The sequence below is a fragment of the Sinohyriopsis cumingii genome, chromosome 15 (genome assembly GCF_028554795.1).
Source record: "Sinohyriopsis cumingii isolate HCF-2022 chromosome 15, ASM2855479v2, whole genome shotgun sequence".
Lineage (NCBI taxonomy): Eukaryota > Metazoa > Mollusca > Bivalvia > Unionida > Unionidae > Sinohyriopsis > Sinohyriopsis cumingii.
This window is the reverse complement of record NC_142975.1, coordinates 25,340,416-25,361,072: the sequence shown is the minus strand read 5'-3', so window position 1 is coordinate 25,361,072 and position 20,657 is coordinate 25,340,416. Positions and strand designations below refer to the sequence as shown.

Sequence of the window (20,657 nt, the reverse complement as noted above, 5' to 3'; positions counted from 1 at the left end):
GAATTTAAAGTACATTTCAAGGAACAATGAAGAAAGTACTTAGTATAATTGTTATTACGATATATAAATTATATGATATATTGTATGAGCTATCTCTTGCATACTCTTTGTTTGAGGGGCCTCAGCTACATGTCCTGCATGCCTTGTACCAAAATATCTCTAAAAATAGCAAAACGGGTAAAGCTGAGAAGCAGTTTAGGTGCGATATGCCAATTAGCCTGCGAAAGATACGGTTTCTTCATCGTATTGGCTTATTGGCTCTGGGGTTCTTTTTTTTTTACCAAAACTGACTTCTTAAACGGGATGTCTTTGACAAACGTGTTTGCCCTTGCCTTAATATGCCTTTATGTGCTATTTTCATAGATTCTAGAGAGCACTGTCATATTCTGGATTTGCAATCCCTGTGAATATTTCTCCTCTTTTACTTTTACATGGATCAAAATAGTTTGCTTAGTTCATCACACACATCTAATAAATTAAATTATCCGGCGTATGCTACGTGATCGTTAATTGTTTGTTTGCAAGAAAAAGCAGTTCCCAGCATAGGATACTATTTTAAGACACGGGTTATGTAGTATGAAGCAGTGCAGTATGGAGAAATAATTCACGAGTCTGACAATATTATCCATATGCAGTTTGTGTGCATACATACAAATATAATACATACATTCACACACAGTATACATGCATCAATCAAATCGATCAATAACAAACAGGTTTACATGCATAAATAAATCATTTAATGACCTATAGAAAAATAAATTTGCAGACACCAACTAGTCAGATATCCAAATCTTTTAAGTGAACACTTTTCAGTGTTTGCATGATATTAGTAACTTTTCAAAACTCGCTTCCTGTATATGACCCTGATACTTCGTCACGTACAAGTTTTCCTTCCTTGATGAGAATGACCTTTCCGGTTCTGTAGGACTCCTTAATGGCGTCATTCACAATACCGCATCTCTCCGAGTACTCACGCTTTACTTCCAGCTCAGATTTTCCTTAAATCAGAATTAAAGTCATAATTACGTTATTCCACGAACATAGAAGATGGCGCATGTCGTGTTATCCATGCCTATCCATGGGCTTAATTTTCGCTCTTACAGGTCCAGCGTTTATTTTCTAGAAATAGGCTTCCTTTTCAACCATATCTTTTCCTCTTTAACCAATGCATTTTTTATCTACACATCATTTTGCATTTGGAGAGTTTATACAATAAGCCGTAATATTTAAACTGGCTTATTATCTAGTAATTTCGAACATCATTGCTGTTTTGAATTCAAGTGAAAAAAGTATATGCTTGAAAAGAAATACCTATTTAATATAATTTCCTCTTTTCATGTTCTTTATTATATATTGTATGTATACAAGCCAAATACAGATTAGAAAAATACAAGTTTTAAATGTCTCCATGTTCAAACTTGATTTAGACTTTTGACTTTAAATTAAACAGTACACCCCCAGTCATCATTGATTCTACATTTTCCCTAGTCATGGGTCGTCATTGCACTTCGTTCCACATCAACCCTTGACATACGTTACTATGTAAAACAGAATTTTGAACAAATATCATTTCGCGGATAAAGAATTACTGACTGTCGCTTACTAAATAAACTGTTTAATTAGTGGGCTTTATACGCATGCTATAATATGATGATTTCCATATTGTCCACTTGTCTCGAGCTGAAATAAAGAAAATGCATGAAAACAATTTGACTTGTGTCTTTGCCAACAGATACCGCAAAGATTGCTCCCAAACGTCTTTCAAGTTAAATGTAAAGAGCAATCTGACTGGATCAACTGTTTACTTACTGTACAATCGTATTATAATTATACGAGGGTCTTTGTAAACTTTCCGAATATCAATTTACTGTACAAAAATATTTTAGTAGTGAATAATATATCAGTGTATGCCCACAAAGTGCACCCCATGCATCTGTACACTTTGCCAGTCTGTCTTAGAAATGAGTGAGACCTATTGAGCCAAAGCAACAGCAAAACAAAACTAAATGTTCTTGTTCTGGTTGTCTTGACATCGTGGCTAAACTTTTGTCTTCGTGTTTACTAGTGGTCCGTGACTGTTATGGTTGCTCTGAATTTGAAAACATCCTCATATCCATTGGTTCTCCGAGTTTTATTTTGATCTGTCTAATAGTCCAAAATCACATACCTCAAACAGCTAATTTCCAGAAAAATGTCAAATCCTGCTTACATGAAGCTTTACATTTTGTGCGAAATCAAATCCGCATAAAGCATATCACCCTGCAGGATTATCGTACGAATTTTCGTGCCTGCTGTTAGTACCTACCTGTAATGTGGATTCAACTAGGGTCAAGTAAGATCGCATTTAATTTTTCTGAGCTAAGTGAATATAAAAAGTGTAGGTAAACAACGTCTGGGTATCTCAAGTGATTTCTATCTTGGAGTCGTTAAAGTATTATAACTTGAAAGGGTTTTGATCGATGAGGGCCGTATTGCTGACGATTCAAACAAGCACACGCTTGGTAGCTTTCCTTGGAAAGCTGTTTTTTGAAACTGCATCGGAATCCAGAAGCAATGTTGAAGATTTTCACCAACACTCGTAGAGCAAACTTGGCTATTGTTCTGCTCCTCAAAGTTTGATGTAGTTTTCCACATTAAGTAAGACCGCATATGGCTTATGTAAGTTCTGGATTCTTCTATAATCGTTTTGCAGTCTTAACTATGGCACTACTTTGGCTCAGTCTTAGGCGAACATAATTTCCATTCAATAAATATTAAAACAAAAACCAAACCTACAAGAGTTCTACTTCGATTTCATATTTTAATTTAAATTTGAAGCTAATAAGCCGGACAGGAAAGATCCAAAAGTAAAAATGTTTCTTACTAAATGGAATATGTAAAAACATCTTTCATTCAGAAATAAAAGTAATGGCCGTGTTAGTGGAATAAGGTGATCACTGAATTAAATGTTGACTCAAATATAACTTTCTCTCATTCCGTTTCTCGTACGTGTATGTGGGCATCGATACACATATTTGCAGATGAATATTGGTATGGATATATTTGTATGTGTGTGTATATGATTTTTTTGGTTGTAATTATGACTAATTATGCATGCCTCTCGTATTGCTTTTTATATAATTACTAATATTATCAGATGTATTGATGTGTTATCTTGAAACTATTCAAGCAAACTCTTTATTCAATAAATTCTCTTTCTTTCCTCTTACATTTCATCTTCCATTTGCTTGTCTTCTGTTTTAAGCAATTTAATAAGATATGTATTACATGCGTATAGTATGTGTTAATGATAATTTTTAAAAAATTACAGTTTCCACTTAAGACATTCCATCATTATCCAGTTTTTAGTCTGTAGGAAAACTACTTTATAATAACTGACACTTATGAAATATAACTTGTTGACATATTTTATTTAAAAAATCTTGTATTGCAAACACATGTCCAAAAGCAACGACCGGTTTATGTCTAGCCTGCGTCCCTACCCAATTTTCGAGAGGGCTTGATGTTTTAATGACTGTACGAGTTGTTGTAGTCGCGTTGGCAGCAAGGATAACGTTGTTGTTGTTAATTTCGATAGTATATTGCTGCTTATATCATACAATACACCACAAAAGATATGTGAGAAAATGACGAAATGAGTTTTTGTAGGAACAGGTTCTCCACATCACACCCAAGTAGTTATTTCAGTTCCTGAGAAAAAGAACTCTGAAAATTAAAGGTAATCGCTGTGTCTAAAGGCATGGTAGTCACTTCATTTTATGGCTGATGACTTGTGAAGTGGCAATCAAAGAGTCAAAATTAAATGGATTTCAGTTCCAATGAACATTCACTTCCTGAAGTCGACGTTTGCCCACTTTACGTGCTTTTCGATCGAGAATGATTTCGATATTATACACGCCTTTTTCCTTGACCACTCTTTGTAACTTTCGCAAATAAAAAGTTCCTTTTAAAACTTCTTTATTCATGTCTTATAATTAAAGAAACATGTGCATGTACTAGTTTAGCACCACTAAACAATTCTCTTGTTCACATAAGTAAGTAACCTATCTCAACTGTCTGTTTTGTATTTTCAATGATAATCCAATCTTCAGTTTTTAACGCTACTTTGTTTCTTATGGTGGTATGCCGCTCCAACCATAAACACTCGATTAAACACAATCAGTTCGGTGTAAATCCTATACTTAGATGGTACGATTGGCTGTAATCTTTGACTAAATGTGGTAACACGTCGATGCTTTTGATAGCGTGTTAATGGCACCCACATTTATAAACCATTTGTTAAGCTTGCCATAATTCCTGACATGTTTTAGGAGTCAATGGAACAAACAAAGATGATTCCTAAAACATGTCAATAATACAAAGGAAATATTTTTAATACGATTGTTCGCTGCCAAATGAAAGACATCGTATAAAACTGCTTGCTATTGATGAACGATGCCTGATATTTTCAATCTACTTCTAATTCTTGTCAAATGTGTTTGTGTAACGTGTACGTCGATTGTTCTTGTAACCACTGTCGCAAATTTGGCATATATATATATATATATATATATATATATATATATATATATATATATATATATATATATATCTGAGATTGGTTTTAGCAGTACAATACAACCTTTGAACCATGATGCAAGTAAGTGCTGCTTAAAATGTTTTGGATAAAGGTGAGTTGGATTTGATTGGTGAGTCTATATGGCTATAACTTGAATGATATGGAATTTAAATTAAAATATAATAATGAAGTAGAGTTAAAAGCCTTTAAAGTCAAGAAAACAAGGCGGGTGCAGAAAGAAAAAAGACAAATACAATTGCAGTTGCAGAAAGAGGACAGAAGGAGAGAAAGACAATATAGGCTAATGCGAACAAAGATACAGGGAGAAAGAGAAAAGTAATAAAGGAATTTCAATACGGATTAAAAGAATTAGAGCAACAAAGTGAAAAGCACATCCCCTCTTAACACACAAGTTCAGATTTTCATGTTACTAAAATATTAAGTTAGTACCACCTTTCAATGAAAAAGTAGATAAATATGTTTCTAATTTTGAAACAAGAATGCGGAAAATTTGAAACGCCAAGAGAGCATTGGGCTCTGTTATAACAAGGTTCTCTTTCTGGCAAAGCTCTTGGAATCGTCACTTCCCTGTCAGTACAGCAAAGTGCTGAGTATGGTCTGATTAAGGAATGTATCTTAAAGTGTTATGAGTTGGTATCTGAGGCTTATCGACAAATTTTAGGAACTATAAAAGTGAAACTGGACAAACCCACGTGGAATTTGCAAGAGAAAATGAGCAACAGATTGTTAGGAAGTTTCTCAGCTTAGAAAGTTGAAGATTACGAAAATCTCAGACAATTCATATTAATTGAAGAGTTCAAGAATTGCGTCCATTGTGACGTTAAGTCGTACCTTAATGAGCACAAGTTCAAAACTTTAGAAAATGCTGCTCGTACTGTGGACGAGTATTCCTTAGCTCATAATGTTTCTTTTGTCAATAAGTCTTCCACTCAAACGACTTCTGATAAAAACGAACTACTTCAGTCTACTACGAACTCTTCTACATCTCAATCTGACAACTTTTAGGAATCAAATTTTTGATAACTGATTCAAAATCCTTACATCTTCCACCGTGCACCTATCGCAAGAAGAAAGGGCACGGTATTTCTGATTGCTAGAAATTGAAACATAAGTAACAGAAATACAGACCTATTCCAAATGCTTTTATCTCTAAGAGGTCAAGGTCATGGTCATGTATTTTCAAGCAATACATGTGTTGAGTCAAACAAACCCCAGCATGACTGTATTAGGAGAATCATGAAACATTCATGTCAAAGGGTTCTAAATCACTCATGAGTGATACTGCAAATCCTATTCATATTAAACTTTTAAGGGACATAGGAACTTCTCAGTCTTTAGTTATCAGATATTTTGCCTTTTTCGGAGACCTTTCCTTCTAATGACTGTTCTTATTCAAGGAGTAAAGTACGGCTTTGTTAATGTTCCTCACCATTATGTAAATATCTCAGACTTGTATCCTGATTAATACATAGATTGTGCAGTTACTTGAGCAATGGCGAAGGAAGCTCTTGGGAAGGATGTTGATCAGGAAGTTATTCCTTTAGTTGACACGTGTATTTTAGTCAGGCTTTGATGTAGTCATGTTTGCTACTCTTATTGATCAATCAACAGGTATTGATCACAGCGATCTTCTTTTACTACTCATTCTCTTTATTCTAATTAGGTTGAGAAATGACAATTACTTGTTGTCGAACAAAAAAAAAAAACGATCCGAAGATCGTCTTTTTATTTCTGAGGGCTATGAGAGAAACAGAAGCTATCTAAGTAAATGTGTGTTATTTTGTTAAAAATAGGGACCTTATGAGGAACTGGAGAACACATTGAGGTACCTTCTGCTGACGACTGGTCAGTGATCTATTACAATGTAGTTCCAAAGTCGAAAAGACAAGAAATTCTTAGTTTATCTCATAAAATACCTTTGGCTGGTCATTTCGGGACCAATAAGACTTATCAACATCTTGTATCACTTCCATTGGCCAAATAGTATGTGATGTTTGTGTGATGTTTGTAAATATTGCAGATCTTGTCGCTCCTGCCAAATGGTAAGAAACCCCAAAGTCAAGATACCTAAGCTCATCAGCAATATATTCCTGCATTTGATGAACCAGATAGCAGAATAATGATAGACTGTGTTGGTACTCGATCAAGTCAGGCAACCAATACTTGTTGACCATAATGTGTATGTCTAACAATATTCCAAGGACAATTGTTTTGAGGAATATGAAACTAAGACCAAAAGTAAAGCTTTGACAGTACTTTACTCATTTTAGCCCGCCAAGCCTAATCTGGTTAAGGGTTAAATTTTCCAGCAAGGTTTCTATGAATTAGGTATCTAGCAATCCAAGTCTTATGCCTATCACACTGAAAGCTAAGGGGATTTAGAAAGATTTCATCAAACGTTGAAAAATTATTCGGTCATATTGCTTTGATGCTGGAAAAAATTAGAACAAATGTGTTCATTTAAAGTTGTTTGCTGCTAGAGAATCATATCTAGTATCTTTAGGATTAGTTCCTTTGAACTGGATTTTGGACATGCTGTCCGTGGGCCATTGAAATTTTTTAAACAGGAACTTCTTTCTAATGAAGATATAGAAAATTAATCTTCTCTACTACGTTTCTATCTTTTAAATATAAATATCAAAGGTCTGTGAAGTTGCAAGAGCTAATCTGCACTCTACTCAGTCAAAAATAAAATTAGAGTATGATACCAATACAAATTAAAGGATTTTCCAGCCTGGTGATAGAGTGCTGACTATCTTGCCCATACCACAATATCCTCTTCATGCTAAGTTTTATGGTCCTTACACAGTTGAAAAGAAAGTTAGCGATTTAAAAAGTATATCCTTAATTACTTTAAGAATAGTTAAAGAAAGTGTTATTGCATCCACCGTTCCTTTTCTCGATGATTCGAGGTGTTATGTATATTTAATTTGCATTGTTTGTTAGTATTTTATTCTCATGCTACATGTCTGCGGCATGATGTCCCAGTGATAGACATCACTATAAACTGCCACACTGCAGACATCGTAGCGATATGACTGAAAAATTGTTAAAGCTACGTTAAAAATAAAAAATCACATCACATCACAGTATTTTATTGATTATATGCTATGAATACTTATATTTTGGACTTGACCTTGTCTACTTGACCAAAATCATGGATTTTGGTTTTGTACACTTCAATTTGACTGCAAAAGTTTGGAAATTCCCCATGAAATGCTGGGTTGATTACTACATTTTACATATTAATCGGAGCAACAGATCCTCTAATTCATGTTGTTTAGAAAATGTTAACTTCACCGGAGGTCACGTTGATGACTATTTTCTTGTTTTTTTCTATACATGCTTCATTCATGCTGAAAAATTTTAATCAAATCCGTTGTATTATTTATTTCTTCAAATGATTTAACTCAAGTTATTCTTCTCTGGAATTATAAAGGGCTCAGAAATAACATTCTAGGAAATCGAGACTTGGATTTATAGCGAAATTTAAAAAATGGACATTCTTGGATTGTGTTATTGTGATCTAACAAAAGACTGTCAGCACATCATCACGACACGTGCCACCACAAGTACATCAACACTTCTAACATTGGATTTATTTTGGAATATCACTAACGCTTATTCAGAACTTTAAATATTAGGAATTGTGTTAAAAATTATAGGATTATTTGGAAATTTAATTCGTAATACTGTAAGTCCTTTTTACTTATTTTGCTTTGTATTCTATGAAAATAAATTATTTGTTGAATATTTACAAAACTTATTGCGTCTCGCTCTTTTCTGTTACTTTGTTTAAGACCATAGAGTTATAACAGTATGCATGTTACATTAAGCATCAAACAAAGTGTAGGCTGCTGAGTCAACATTTCCAGATGTCACCTTTGTTACTGAGATCGTAATTGTAATGTGACAATGATTTTAACATACTATGATCAATTCACAACAGTCGTAAATTCATGATCTTATATAATTTTAATGGTAACAAGGGTTCCCCTGTAGGATCCAGGGGTAACAATGTCCGTTCTTATCGGTATTTATTTGTATTTCTCAATTAAAAACAAATCTGTTTGGCTTGATTACTGTCGTATAAATCCAGAGTGATTGTGTACATTAAGATAAATTGTTGTGTTCATCTACCAGAACGTCTGCTACGCAGGAATGCCTGTAACAGCGACTTTGTAGCATCATTTTCCTGGTGATGTGTACATGATCGAGATGGTATAGGGGCTAGCGAGTAAAATCAAGGCGGTGCATACTGTAACCCTTAGTGCGAACTAAAAACATTCTAATCGTTATGATCAATTTATTTGTTCATATTAAAAATAGTATTGTATTATAATCAAGTATTTTCCCGTAGTATCAAGCCCTTTATGCTCGGCTTGGTCTCTCTCTCTCTCTCTCTCTCTCTCTCTCTCGAGGTAAAATAGTTCCCATAGTTCCTCGCACCGTGCTACCTTAGCTTAAATAAATTATGTAATTTCCATTAAAAAACAATGGTTACATCTGCTCCGGTTGTGCGGTAAGAATACATTTGTCAAGCATTCTTAACGTTTGCATGACTTCTCAACAATTTAATTAACGATGTTAGTGGCTCGTATTATGTATATATTTAAATCAAGGATTATATAATTGGTAGCACTGTTATTTCAGATATGAATGCCTTCCGTTGTTATGTATATTTGATTGAATTTAATAATTATTTGTTGTTTTTTTTATATTCCTTTACATGCTATTGTAATGCAACTTTATATACTGAATTTGACATTGTCCAGAAAATCAGTTCAGTTCTTTTTGACTTGACTGTTAATGATAAACACTTAATAGAAACACTGTATCTCGTTTCTGACTTTGATTCAGAAACAGTGATAATTTTGGTAAACAACCTTATTTTTTAAATTCTTTCTCAGAGTAAGAATTGTTAAGTCAAGGTCAAATCTGGACCATGTGATAATTATAATGTAACATACTTCCATTCCTTCTGGAATAATGAACTCTTGACCTCCATCTGGGAATCTGCTTTGTGTTGTATTAGTCTTATAACTGTTGTCTTTATAGAAATTAGTTAGTCGGGCCCTAAACATTTGTGACCAGTTTGAGTTGAAATTTTATTTATTTGAATTTCAAGTTATTCTTTTCCCGAGAAATACATAAGTACTTCTACAAAATTCTTGGATAAAAACATTTATTGGAAGTTATACTGAATTCAACACTGGAATAATAATTTATGTGATTCAACAAGAAATTGTCAACACAACAACACTTCGCAGGTTACAACAGATACGTCATCGTCTTCCATTTTGGATTTCAGCTGGATTCGGACTCAGTTTTATTCATAACTTTGTATTACTAGGACTTATATTTTTTAATTCTTGGATTATTTTTGGATTTGATTCGTAAAATTAAGGGTTTTTTTCTCATTTGTTTCACATGATATTCTAGGGAAATAAAGTATTTGTTAAATTTTACAAAGCTTGTTGTCTTTACCTTTTTCCTGTTACTTTTGTAAGCGCCTAGAATCGTAACACTGTCTTTTCAGTACTGTAATGTTGTGCATGTGGAAAGAAATGAATATCCACTAGAAATGCCCTATACGATTTTCGATTGTTCTTGCCCGCCCCCCTCCACCCCGAGGAAAACGAAAAACAATTTTTTTTAAAAAAAAGTTACACACGTAAACTATAACCAGTAATCATTATGAATTTTAGCATAAATGTCAAAACAGCCTTTCTGCACATTCCCCATATTGCCAGCAATGTTTGTATGTATGTATGTATGTATGTATGTATGTATGTATGTATGTATGTATGTATGTATGCATGCATGCATGCATGTATGTTGAACAAAGTATCATAAAGGATCTTCTAACAACTTTATATTGTTAACCTAACAGTTGTTCCATAACTATTACGAGGTGTAAAATAAAAGTGAACAGGGGCTGTATGGATGTGTCTTTCACTTTCCTTTATCTCTGAATGTTGGCTCAAATGCAAATCTTGAATTCTAAGAGTCTCATTTATGTGAGACAATTAGAAATTTAAGACTTGGCAGAATAATATAAGTAAAGTTAAGTACTGGGTTGTTTATGTTTCTAAATATGATGTACAGATTCTTTGTTGTTTCATTAGATGTGCGCGTACTTGCTCAGTATATATATATGTTGCCATCTCGACCCACGTTATATAGTAGTTTGAATGAACTGGCTGATGCAAAGTGCACAATTCTTCATGCAATCATAAATTCATTAATTTTATTTAGTTTCAGCCCATGAAAAGCATAAATATCTCAATGCCATTGTGTGCATCTCTTAATCATAAATGCTTGAATTAGTGGAGCGTATAATTTTAAAGTGACTTAGTGATAAAGTGGAAGAGCATTTTAGTGAATAAAACCGACATGTAGCATCTTCGCAAAAAGGATATACTCTACGAAGAAATCTTAGCAGTAACCAGTTCTGTCATTAATTTTAAGAACTATCAATATTCTTGTTGCATCTATTATTGGATTACCAACTCACTTTAACATACAGTGGAGTTTTGCGGTTCATTATATCTTATTCTAACAAAACTAAATTCGACCTATAAGAGATCAGTGAGAAAGCGTCTAGTACAATAAAGACAATTCTCTCTCTCTCCTTATACACGCATACGCACACACACTTATTATCGTAAATGGTCTGTGTCATTGCTAGCATAAGTCGATTAGAATTAGTCGTGGATGTTCAGTTTTATTGCAGCCGTAAAGGCTTATGTATTGCGTTGGTAAAGACATGAATTAAGCTTGAAAAGACTGCACCACCGTAACAGATCTCTTGTACATTTTGCCTCCACCAAACGTATTTGTAACTACATCGAGTTTTAAAACTGGTATGATCTCTACAGCAAGTCAGTCAAAATGGGTAAATCTATAATATTCAAACTATAGTCACCCAAAAAAATATAATAGATGAACAATTATTTTGCGTGTCGAGTCGATCACTTTTGAAGACTTAAAAACGAAATAAACTGAAAAAGAAACAAAAACTGTCTAGTTCTACGTTTGGGTAAGTAATACATTATTATATCACTTCTGAAAGATGATTTTGGTCAGGTTTATGATTAAGTGTTGTATTATTAAGCTTTCCAGTTTAATGGGACACCATATTACTGACCTGACGTGAAATATTTACATTTACTTGATGCTGTTTGAAGAATCAAAGTGAAACATGATGCACTGAACCAAACTAATCAGTCGGTGTTGACATTATGTTTGACAAAGGAGTAGATAGCTGAACGTAGATTATAGTTTTACACATCATTCTAAATACTTTACCTCGTACAGCATCGATGAAATGGTTTAGCTCCTCTATGTAAGCCTGAGAAAACCGACCATTTAGGACTCCACAATGTGGAGATTCGCTCTTTCCTTGTATCTTGTAAGTTTTCACTGTAGTAATGGTCGGATGTTCCATTGTCAGCATACCCTCTGATCCCATCACCTGTAGGAAAACAAAATAACTGACTTTAGTACCTGGACCCGAGTCATCTTATCATATGCAACTGTTATGTATTTTCACACGTATGCCGACTTGCATGGTGTGTAAATTTGCACCATCTCCGTAAGTAGTATAAATTGACCATGTATACATTTTCAAATTTCTGCCTGTGAACGCACAAGAAAATATGCACAGGTATTATTATCATTATTATTATTTAGGATATTTTTATTATAGAATCATTTTTCTTTTTCTCACGATCATTATGATCAAAGTTGGCACTTTATATTGCATGTCATATATTTTTATGACCACTATAACTTTGACCTGCAGAAATATGATTGCATCTAAATATTCCATATCTGCACACCTGGCTTTAATCCATGCAAACATATCTTCAAAGTTGCGCATGTGCATGTGAATGTGGTTTTAAAGCACACATTTAGTACTAAACATTAAAAATACCCAACACATGCATTTGAATGGGGCTTAAGATTACACATTAGGCGCTTAACTTCAGAATACACAACAAATGCACTTGAATGGAGAACCAGAATACACACATACTAAACTTCAGAATACGAAACAACTGCATGTGAATCGAGTACCAGATTCACATTTCCTACTAAACTTTTGAAATACCTAACACATGCATGTGTGTTGGGCATTAGAGTAAACATTTGGTACTAAACTTTGGAATACCCAAAATATGTACAACATTTTGCAAATATTAAAGAACAAATTACAATCTTAAAACCATACGGAGCCTTCTACCACAATCTTCATAAAATCACTGCTATCAAAGTTCAAGCCTTACACAATGCTCGCTTAGAAAATGAACATATCGTATTGCTGGTTTGACAATATGATTATCAGAACGAAGGTTTAGATCTGATTTGGGCGTCGTATTAAAAATACACAGGTGTGCATCAAGATGCTCTACAACATACTGGTCACGTTTATCCTGCTTTAAAGTGTTTGGAAAACAGGCTTTTAATAATTTTGTCGGGTATCGAGTGCCATGCCTACAAACAAAACACGGAAGAGGACAGACACGTCCTGGAAATGACTCCTGTACTCCTGCATAGGAATCAATCACACTAATCTCGAAACGAGCACGCAAGCACATCAAATCATAATGACGAACCGAATGTAGGCCTAAATTAAAATAGTAAAATTAATTCCGTTTGGTTGCTTAAACATGGCTGCAATATGGTCAAATAATATACAATTAATTTATGATTAAAGATAGGGTAATCAAGATGGATACGACAGCGTCTTTTTAATAATAGCAAACATTACATCCTTTTCGAATTAGGAACAGGAGTATCATATTGTTGTTGTTGTTTTGGGGTTTAACGCCATTTCTAAGCGCAAGACATGGCGGCCAGTATAGCCGGTGGAGGAAGAATCCAGGTAAGACCTATCGACCAATGGGAAGCTACCAGGAAGCACGAGACTCGAACAAAAACGGTTAGAGGTGAGATTACAATGATCGCTAAAGGCGGGAACTTAGACCACTAGGCCACCTGAATATAGTTTTAAATGAAACACTGACAAATTAGAAATTATTCACCCAATCCAATTGTCAGGAACTATCATGAAGTTGGCGAATAAATGACATAACGTCTTAGAACTCTTTAGTACAATCCAGGCCACCATAGACAGCATACCCTTCAGCAATAATCTATGATATCCAGCCAGCTGCTGAGTGTCCCGTTATTTTCATTATATAATTTATCTCTCTTCAAAAGTGACTTCTATACAGCCATAATTTTTCATCCCACAGATGGGAGTCGCGGTATCAGACACGATAGCAGGTTCGATATGCACCCAAACCTAGGTTCGCTGCCTTGGTCTGTTTTGAGAAAGACACTTGAATTCCATTTCCTTGGCATTATATTGTTAAATAAGGTGTTAAGGTACCGTTACAAACTAGCCAACCAAACAACCAACCATCCCACACCTGGCGTGTTTGAGACGTTGCACTGTATTCAATAATTTAGTTATACAGTAGTTGTAATTTGCTGGCGTATTACTCGGGTTAGAAGTTGCTAGACATTCAAACAAATCAAATAAGACAAAGTTGCATGATGCATTTATATTAAAATTACAAAAATACACATTCATTAGTAACGTCATAATTTATGTAACTTTTAAATGACGACCATACTTAATTTCAATGAGATTCTTAGTTGTAACCTATAAACACATAATGGGTCATACTTTGGTATAACTGAAATTAATAGTCACACACTGAGTGTACCAAGCAGTAATTTAATACTTACCTCCAGTCTTATATCATAACCGTATGGGCTGTACCGACAAAAGTCAAGGATACCAATGACACCATTTGCAAATTGCATTGTTACAGCCACTGTGTCAAGATCATTTCTCTTCCTGCTTTCCTGGAAGTATAGGGTTAATGGATTTGTTTAAATTCATTTGTATAATTATCAATTTATTATTATTGATGAACAATTATGTGATGCTATTCCGTTTGGAAATATACATCAAAAGAGGTTGTTTAACACAAAACAATACTGATAAGAAACGCCTGGTATAATTCAAATGCTATAAAGAAATATAAATGCCGCTAAACATATCCAAAGTTAACCCAGAAATGAATTATATATCTTTTCGTCTTTTTTAACAATAACAGTGTCACGTTATAAGTAAGGAATAGACGAATTGCAACATGTTGATAAACAAGATGGCCAATATCGCTTAACCGGCTTGAAGCAGCTGTTCCGTTTTTTTATTGCCGTTTTCATTATATTTGTGCTTGTTGCCTGTTTTCATCTACGTTATTGTGTTCATTATGTATTGGCTGTTAAATTCGTATGTGTTTCTTCATCTCCTTGTTTTGGAAATGAGAACAATTAGACTTTTTCTCAACTGTCTTGCTCCGCTGTTTTTGAACAAACCGCCATCACGTGATACTCGTCAGTCAATCCGTTTATGCTACGATGGACCCTCATTAATTGCTTTAAATGATCACTCTTTGGCTCTCCACACTACATTGTGCTCTAGACTAAACGAACTGGGACTACAATCATCATTACCTAAATGTCAACAGAAGCGAAAAAAGAAACGTTGTTTCAAAGCTGGCCGGCGTAGAACAGGAAGAATTCCAGTTATCTCCCTTATTTCGGCTCAACAATTTTAAAAAAATCGACCGTTAATTTAGATAACTTAATTAAAGTCCCTATTAATTCGTCAACCTTTGTGTCAACTATCCAGGATATAATCTGCGTATTGCATTATTCAATGCCCAGTCAGTAGGACCACCGGAAAAGCGCACAGAAATAGTCAATTTTATCAACGACCAGAATATTGACGTCTTTTTCCTGACAGAAAGATGGATAAAAACATCAAGCGATGAGCCCAAGTATGCGGACCTAACACCCACTGGTTACTCCATCAAGTCGTTCCCCCGTAATTCTCGCGGAGGCGGAATTGCTGTCATCGCAAAGAACTCCATGATAAAACGTCTTAACCACACCACAACATTCAATTTCGACCACACATCGTTTGAACTAGTCCAAACCACACTCACAATGGAGTAAAGGTCAGTCCATTTTTTCTGCCTATACGGCCCTCCTCCTAGTAGAAAAAACAAGCTGGATGACTCTTTTTGAAGCAGTTTCCGAATCTCCTGGACTATGGAAATTCGATAGGTGGCAACCTGGTTATTCTTGGAGATTTCAACTTTCACTTTGACTGTCCCGGAAACCCAAATACATCAAAACTCAGATTCCTGTAACAAGATAACCGGGTGGGATATTTCGGATTGACAACAGAACACGTTTTGACGACACATATATATATGGTTTAATGTGGTGATTTATATGAGCAGTAGATTATGGAGATGTGTGCGTATTTATAATCCAAATATTGGATTTATTTAACATAAAACGCACAGATTCAAAGATGGAAATAAAAATACGAATAAATTAGTTTAGTAACCCAAAAAACCCACAGGATAAACGATTCACAAATGATTCAATAATGGAAAGATGAATATAGTTCACTCAAATAGTAAACGATGTAAGCTTTTTACTCATAGTAAAAATGTATTCGCTCAGGTAGCGAAATTATGTTGCTAAACACAAGAACGGATATACCATCTATCTGTCCAGTCCTGAATGATACACTGGGTCTTACTAACCCAAAATTAGCATACAGCTAATAAAATACATGTATGGAGATACACTCCGTTACCCGTGCACCATATCCGCTCCACAGCTCCTACGAATCAATTTCACAACTGCCACAGACTCCGGACCCTCGGAATACTATGATAACTCGGAACATTAGACCCTCCTGACACTCCAAATATTAGGCCCTCCGGACACCCTGGTCCTTTGACGGCTCTACAGCTGGGTCAACTTAGTCACTTGACATTAGACACTCCGGCACCTTAAACGCTCCGGACAAACGGACGTTTCTACACTCAGACAACACCGGGCACCCCGGATATTCCTACCCTCATACAACACCGGACACCCCGGATATTCCTACCCTCAGAACACCGGACACCCTGGATATTCCTACCCTCAGAACAGCTAAAAATATACCCGATACAGTGTACTAAACTTGATACAGACATAATAACGTAAGGACGTCATACATGATAAGTTATAAAGATTATATTATGGCAATTACAAAATGGTAAGTTCAATAGTAAACCTAACCCTGCTCGATAAGACTATAGTAAACAATTCTTTATAAAAAATGTAGCTTTACATTACCAACATAAATCCTGTACTACGTTGCAACAAGAATAAAAAAAAATGCACGCATTATGCTGTATAAAGAAAACTATATAACAAACATGCAAAGGTAAATATGGTAATACACTAGTTATCACTTACGACCGAAAAATTACCTACCCCTGCAGCTGGAGTTGTGCGAATCCTTTAAGCAGGCCACTTGCTGACAAAACCATTAGTATTGTAAAGACCCTTTACATGCAGTAACGTATTTATACCTTTAGACTTTTCGTTTTGCCGTATCGAAAGCACCTTGCACGTGTGGCATAGGACAAATCGTACTCACGATTTCGAAATACAATAGACCATACATATAATCACCCGCGGGTATCGTTGTACAGCGAAAAGAAACGAAACCCGAGTACATGTATTTAATGAACAACATTTACACCATTCCGTGACAATTCCATTAATGTTTTCAACCTGAAACAGCCAGCTAACCAACCCACCCATAAACATGGTCACATTTTAGACTGGATTCTTCATAGACATGATGATAACATTCTACGGTCCTCCCTGGTATCCCGTGACCTTGCATCAGATCACCCCTGCATTATATGCCATCTTGACGTATCAGTCCCTAACCCGCCACCTTTAACTGCTACTAAGAGAAACCTCCGTATGATAAATAGAACCAAACTAATGCACGACATCCAAGCTAACTTAACAACTTGCTTACCTCCTACCGCAGAACAACTCGATAACTGCCTGCATTCATTGCTTGACAAACATGCACCAGCTACCAAGTGCAGAGTATGAATTCAAAAGTGTTCTCCATGGTATAGCAGTGTTAGGGACCAGCTTCGCATTGCTAAATGAGACCGCCGTAAAGCTGAGAGGCGTTGGCTTTCCACCAGACTCACTATTCATAAGCAAATCTATGAAGCCGCTAAGAAGAATGTCACAAATATAGTCCATGCAGCGAAATCAGCCCACTACACTACTAAGATCATGGAAAGTTTCAGCTGCAAAGAGCTTTTCGAGATTACTAACAAGCTAATGTCAAGGAACAAATCTACACCACTTCCAACTACCTTCTCTCCAGTCGATCTTCCGGACATGTTTGCAAATTTCTTTCGTGACAAAGTACAATCCATTAGAGATACGCTTGACACCACAATTTCAACTGACTCGTCGTCACCATACAGTTGGGATACAGAATTTGAGCGGCAACTATTAGCAGCATTTGAACCTGTCTCTATGGAGTTTGTACGTACAATCGTGATGAAGAGTGCACTAAAGCCATGTGAACTTGATCCAATTCCAACATCACTGCTACTTGAGTGCTTAGATCCAGTATTGCCTTCACTAACTGATGTTATTAATACATCTCTCTCATCCGGGGAATTCCCATCATTTTTCAAAACTGCCATTGTAAAGCCTCTGTTGAAGAAACCAACACTAGACCATAAAATACCGCCCAGTTTCTAATCTCCCATTCATATAAAAAATCTTAGAAAAGGTTATTCTATCCCAGCTTATATGTCACCTAAATTCAAACAGTCTCTGTAGCAATGTACACTCTGCATATCGCCTCTGCCACAGTACTGAAACTACTCTTCTAAAAGTAGTTAATGACATTCTCTCTGCTTTGGATAGCGGAAAGATTACAGTCCTCACCCTCCTTGATTTCTCTGCAGGATTTGACACAATAGACCATGATATATTACTTCATCGTCTCCAGCATGTATTTGGCATTTATGATACAGCCTTAATGTGGTTCAAGTCCTACTTGGTCAACAGGACACAAATTGTATGTGGAAATGAAATACACTCCAGCCCAGTTGATCTATGTTGTTGTGTTCGACAGGGGTCTGTTCTTGGACCTGTTCTGTTCATTCTGTACACTCAGTCGCTCTCAAGTGTCGTAGATCATCATCCAGTGTCTCACCAATTGTATGCTGATGACACCCAAATATAGAAATCTAGCCACCCAACTGAAGTTGATGCTACCATCCAAGGTGTAGAGAGGTGCATTTCTGATGTGAAATCATGGATGACATGTAACAAGCTGCAGATGAATGATGATAAAACTGAGGCCATTCTGATCACAACACAAAGACTTTCTCATTCACATCCTTTACCTCAAACAATAAATATCAGCAACACCAACATTAAAGTCACACAATCAGTAAGAAACCTAGATGTTACTCTGGACAGTACTCTCACATTGCACCAACATGTCATGAACATATGCAAGGCTGCATATCTTGAGCTGAGACGCATCAGCTCAATTTGCACATATCTTTCCGCTGATGCCACTAAAACACTCGTGTGTTCATTAGTACTTTCAAGACTGGACTATTGTAACTCAATTATGTCTGGTTCATCTCAATATCTACTCCAGAAACTTCAAAAAGTTCAAAACACAGCTGCTCGGATCATACTTAGAGGACCACGATAAGAGCACACCTCCCCGCTGCTCTGTACCCTACACTGGCTATCCATTCGATCCAGAATCAAACACAAAATTTGTTCTCTGTGCTACGTTTCACTGTCGGACTCTAGTCCTCACCCATGTGTACACACCAGCAAGATACTTACGCTCCTCTTCCAACAGTCGTATACTCATTATTCCAAGTATGAAAACAAAGTCATATGGACAGTGTCCTTTTGCATACCAGGGCCCAGCAATGTGGAATGAATTGCCCACTGAACTTAGACACAACGACACATGGATCACATTCAAGAAGATTGCTCTTAAAACTCACTTATTTCGACTGCAAGAACAATCTTAAAGACCTAATAATGTTTCATACCTTAAATATTCTCAGCATGTTTTTAATGTTTTCTAATTTCATGGTGTTTGTTTTTGTAATCATATCATTATATGTTTTTATCTTATAGGTGTTGTCTAATGTTGTATAGCGCTTGGAGTTTCTAAAGATTAGGCGCTATACAAAGTCCTCAATGTTATTATTATTATTATTATTATTGTTATAGGCTAGACCCTGAGGCTAATTATTCGCTTCATACAAAGCGATATGTACCCAGCTGGCCGGCCGGCTTATGTTACGATAATGTAAGTCGACATTAAAAGGACGGGTGGGAAGTGAGTTGTACATAACAGGTAAGTGGCATGAATTGCCGGTGTTGGGCTCAAAGGTACATCAAGTGGGGTTCTTAAATCCACCCTTGACAGACTGCCGGGGAGGGGGCAATGTCTGCTAATTATGTAGACCATGGGTGAATCGACATTAACTCGGAAGTGAGCAAGGCGTGGCCACCATTGGAATCGCAAGTTTAAATCTAGTGTCTTGAAACTAAACTAAACCATCTTGCGGGAATTACATAAGGAAGTTATAAGCTACTCCGACGTCATTCGAAATTGGCGGAAACATTGTTATTCTGGGAATTACAAAGGAGGTTCGGACAGGAAGCTTTTAGTGACCGGAGGAGCTGTAGGAGACAGAGAAGGGAAATACCCTGGTACAGTTGGTTCCGAGTCTCTGGGAGACAAGAAAAGGAGATAACGGAAGTGGAGGAAGTGGAAGGGTGAAGGACGTGGTTGTTGAACTGAAGGGGTACTGGGTACCAGTCAAGAAATAATACAGATGAGTAGAAACACACAACAGGAGGAAAATCTATTTCACTAAGTCAGATGATGAAATAGGCCGTCACTTGGTCGAGTGAAAGATGTGGGTGTAAGGTATGAAATACAGGGTTTGAATATTGAATTTCATTTGAGGAAGGACTATCTGTTACTGAATGGCATTAAATTTGTTGTTTATTTGAATTTCACCTTTTGTGTATTCAGTAATTTAACTGTCGGCATCGCTGACTGGGGGCTCAGACCTTTGCATCTCTATCACTACTTCAATTTTTA

At 35.9% G+C, this 20,657-nt stretch overlaps 1 protein-coding gene across 2 annotated transcripts in view; it reads right to left on the bottom strand.

Annotated features, from left to right (window-relative positions):
* Positions 1–723: 723 nt before the first annotated feature.
* LOC149781431 (uncharacterized) overlaps positions 724–20,657 on the bottom strand; it is a 67,933-nt gene continuing 47,999 nt past the window's right edge. For both annotated transcript variants that reach the window (XM_089935517.1, XM_089935518.1), the window contains exons 6-8: positions 14,345–14,464; positions 11,894–12,059; positions 724–1,001 (exon numbers count right to left, since the gene is read on the bottom strand). In XM_089935517.1, the coding sequence (XP_089791643.1) occupies positions 841–1,001; positions 11,894–12,059; positions 14,345–14,464 (447 nt within the window). In that variant the 3' untranslated portion in view covers positions 724–840. The remainder of the gene's footprint in view (positions 1,002–11,893; positions 12,060–14,344; positions 14,465–20,657) is intronic.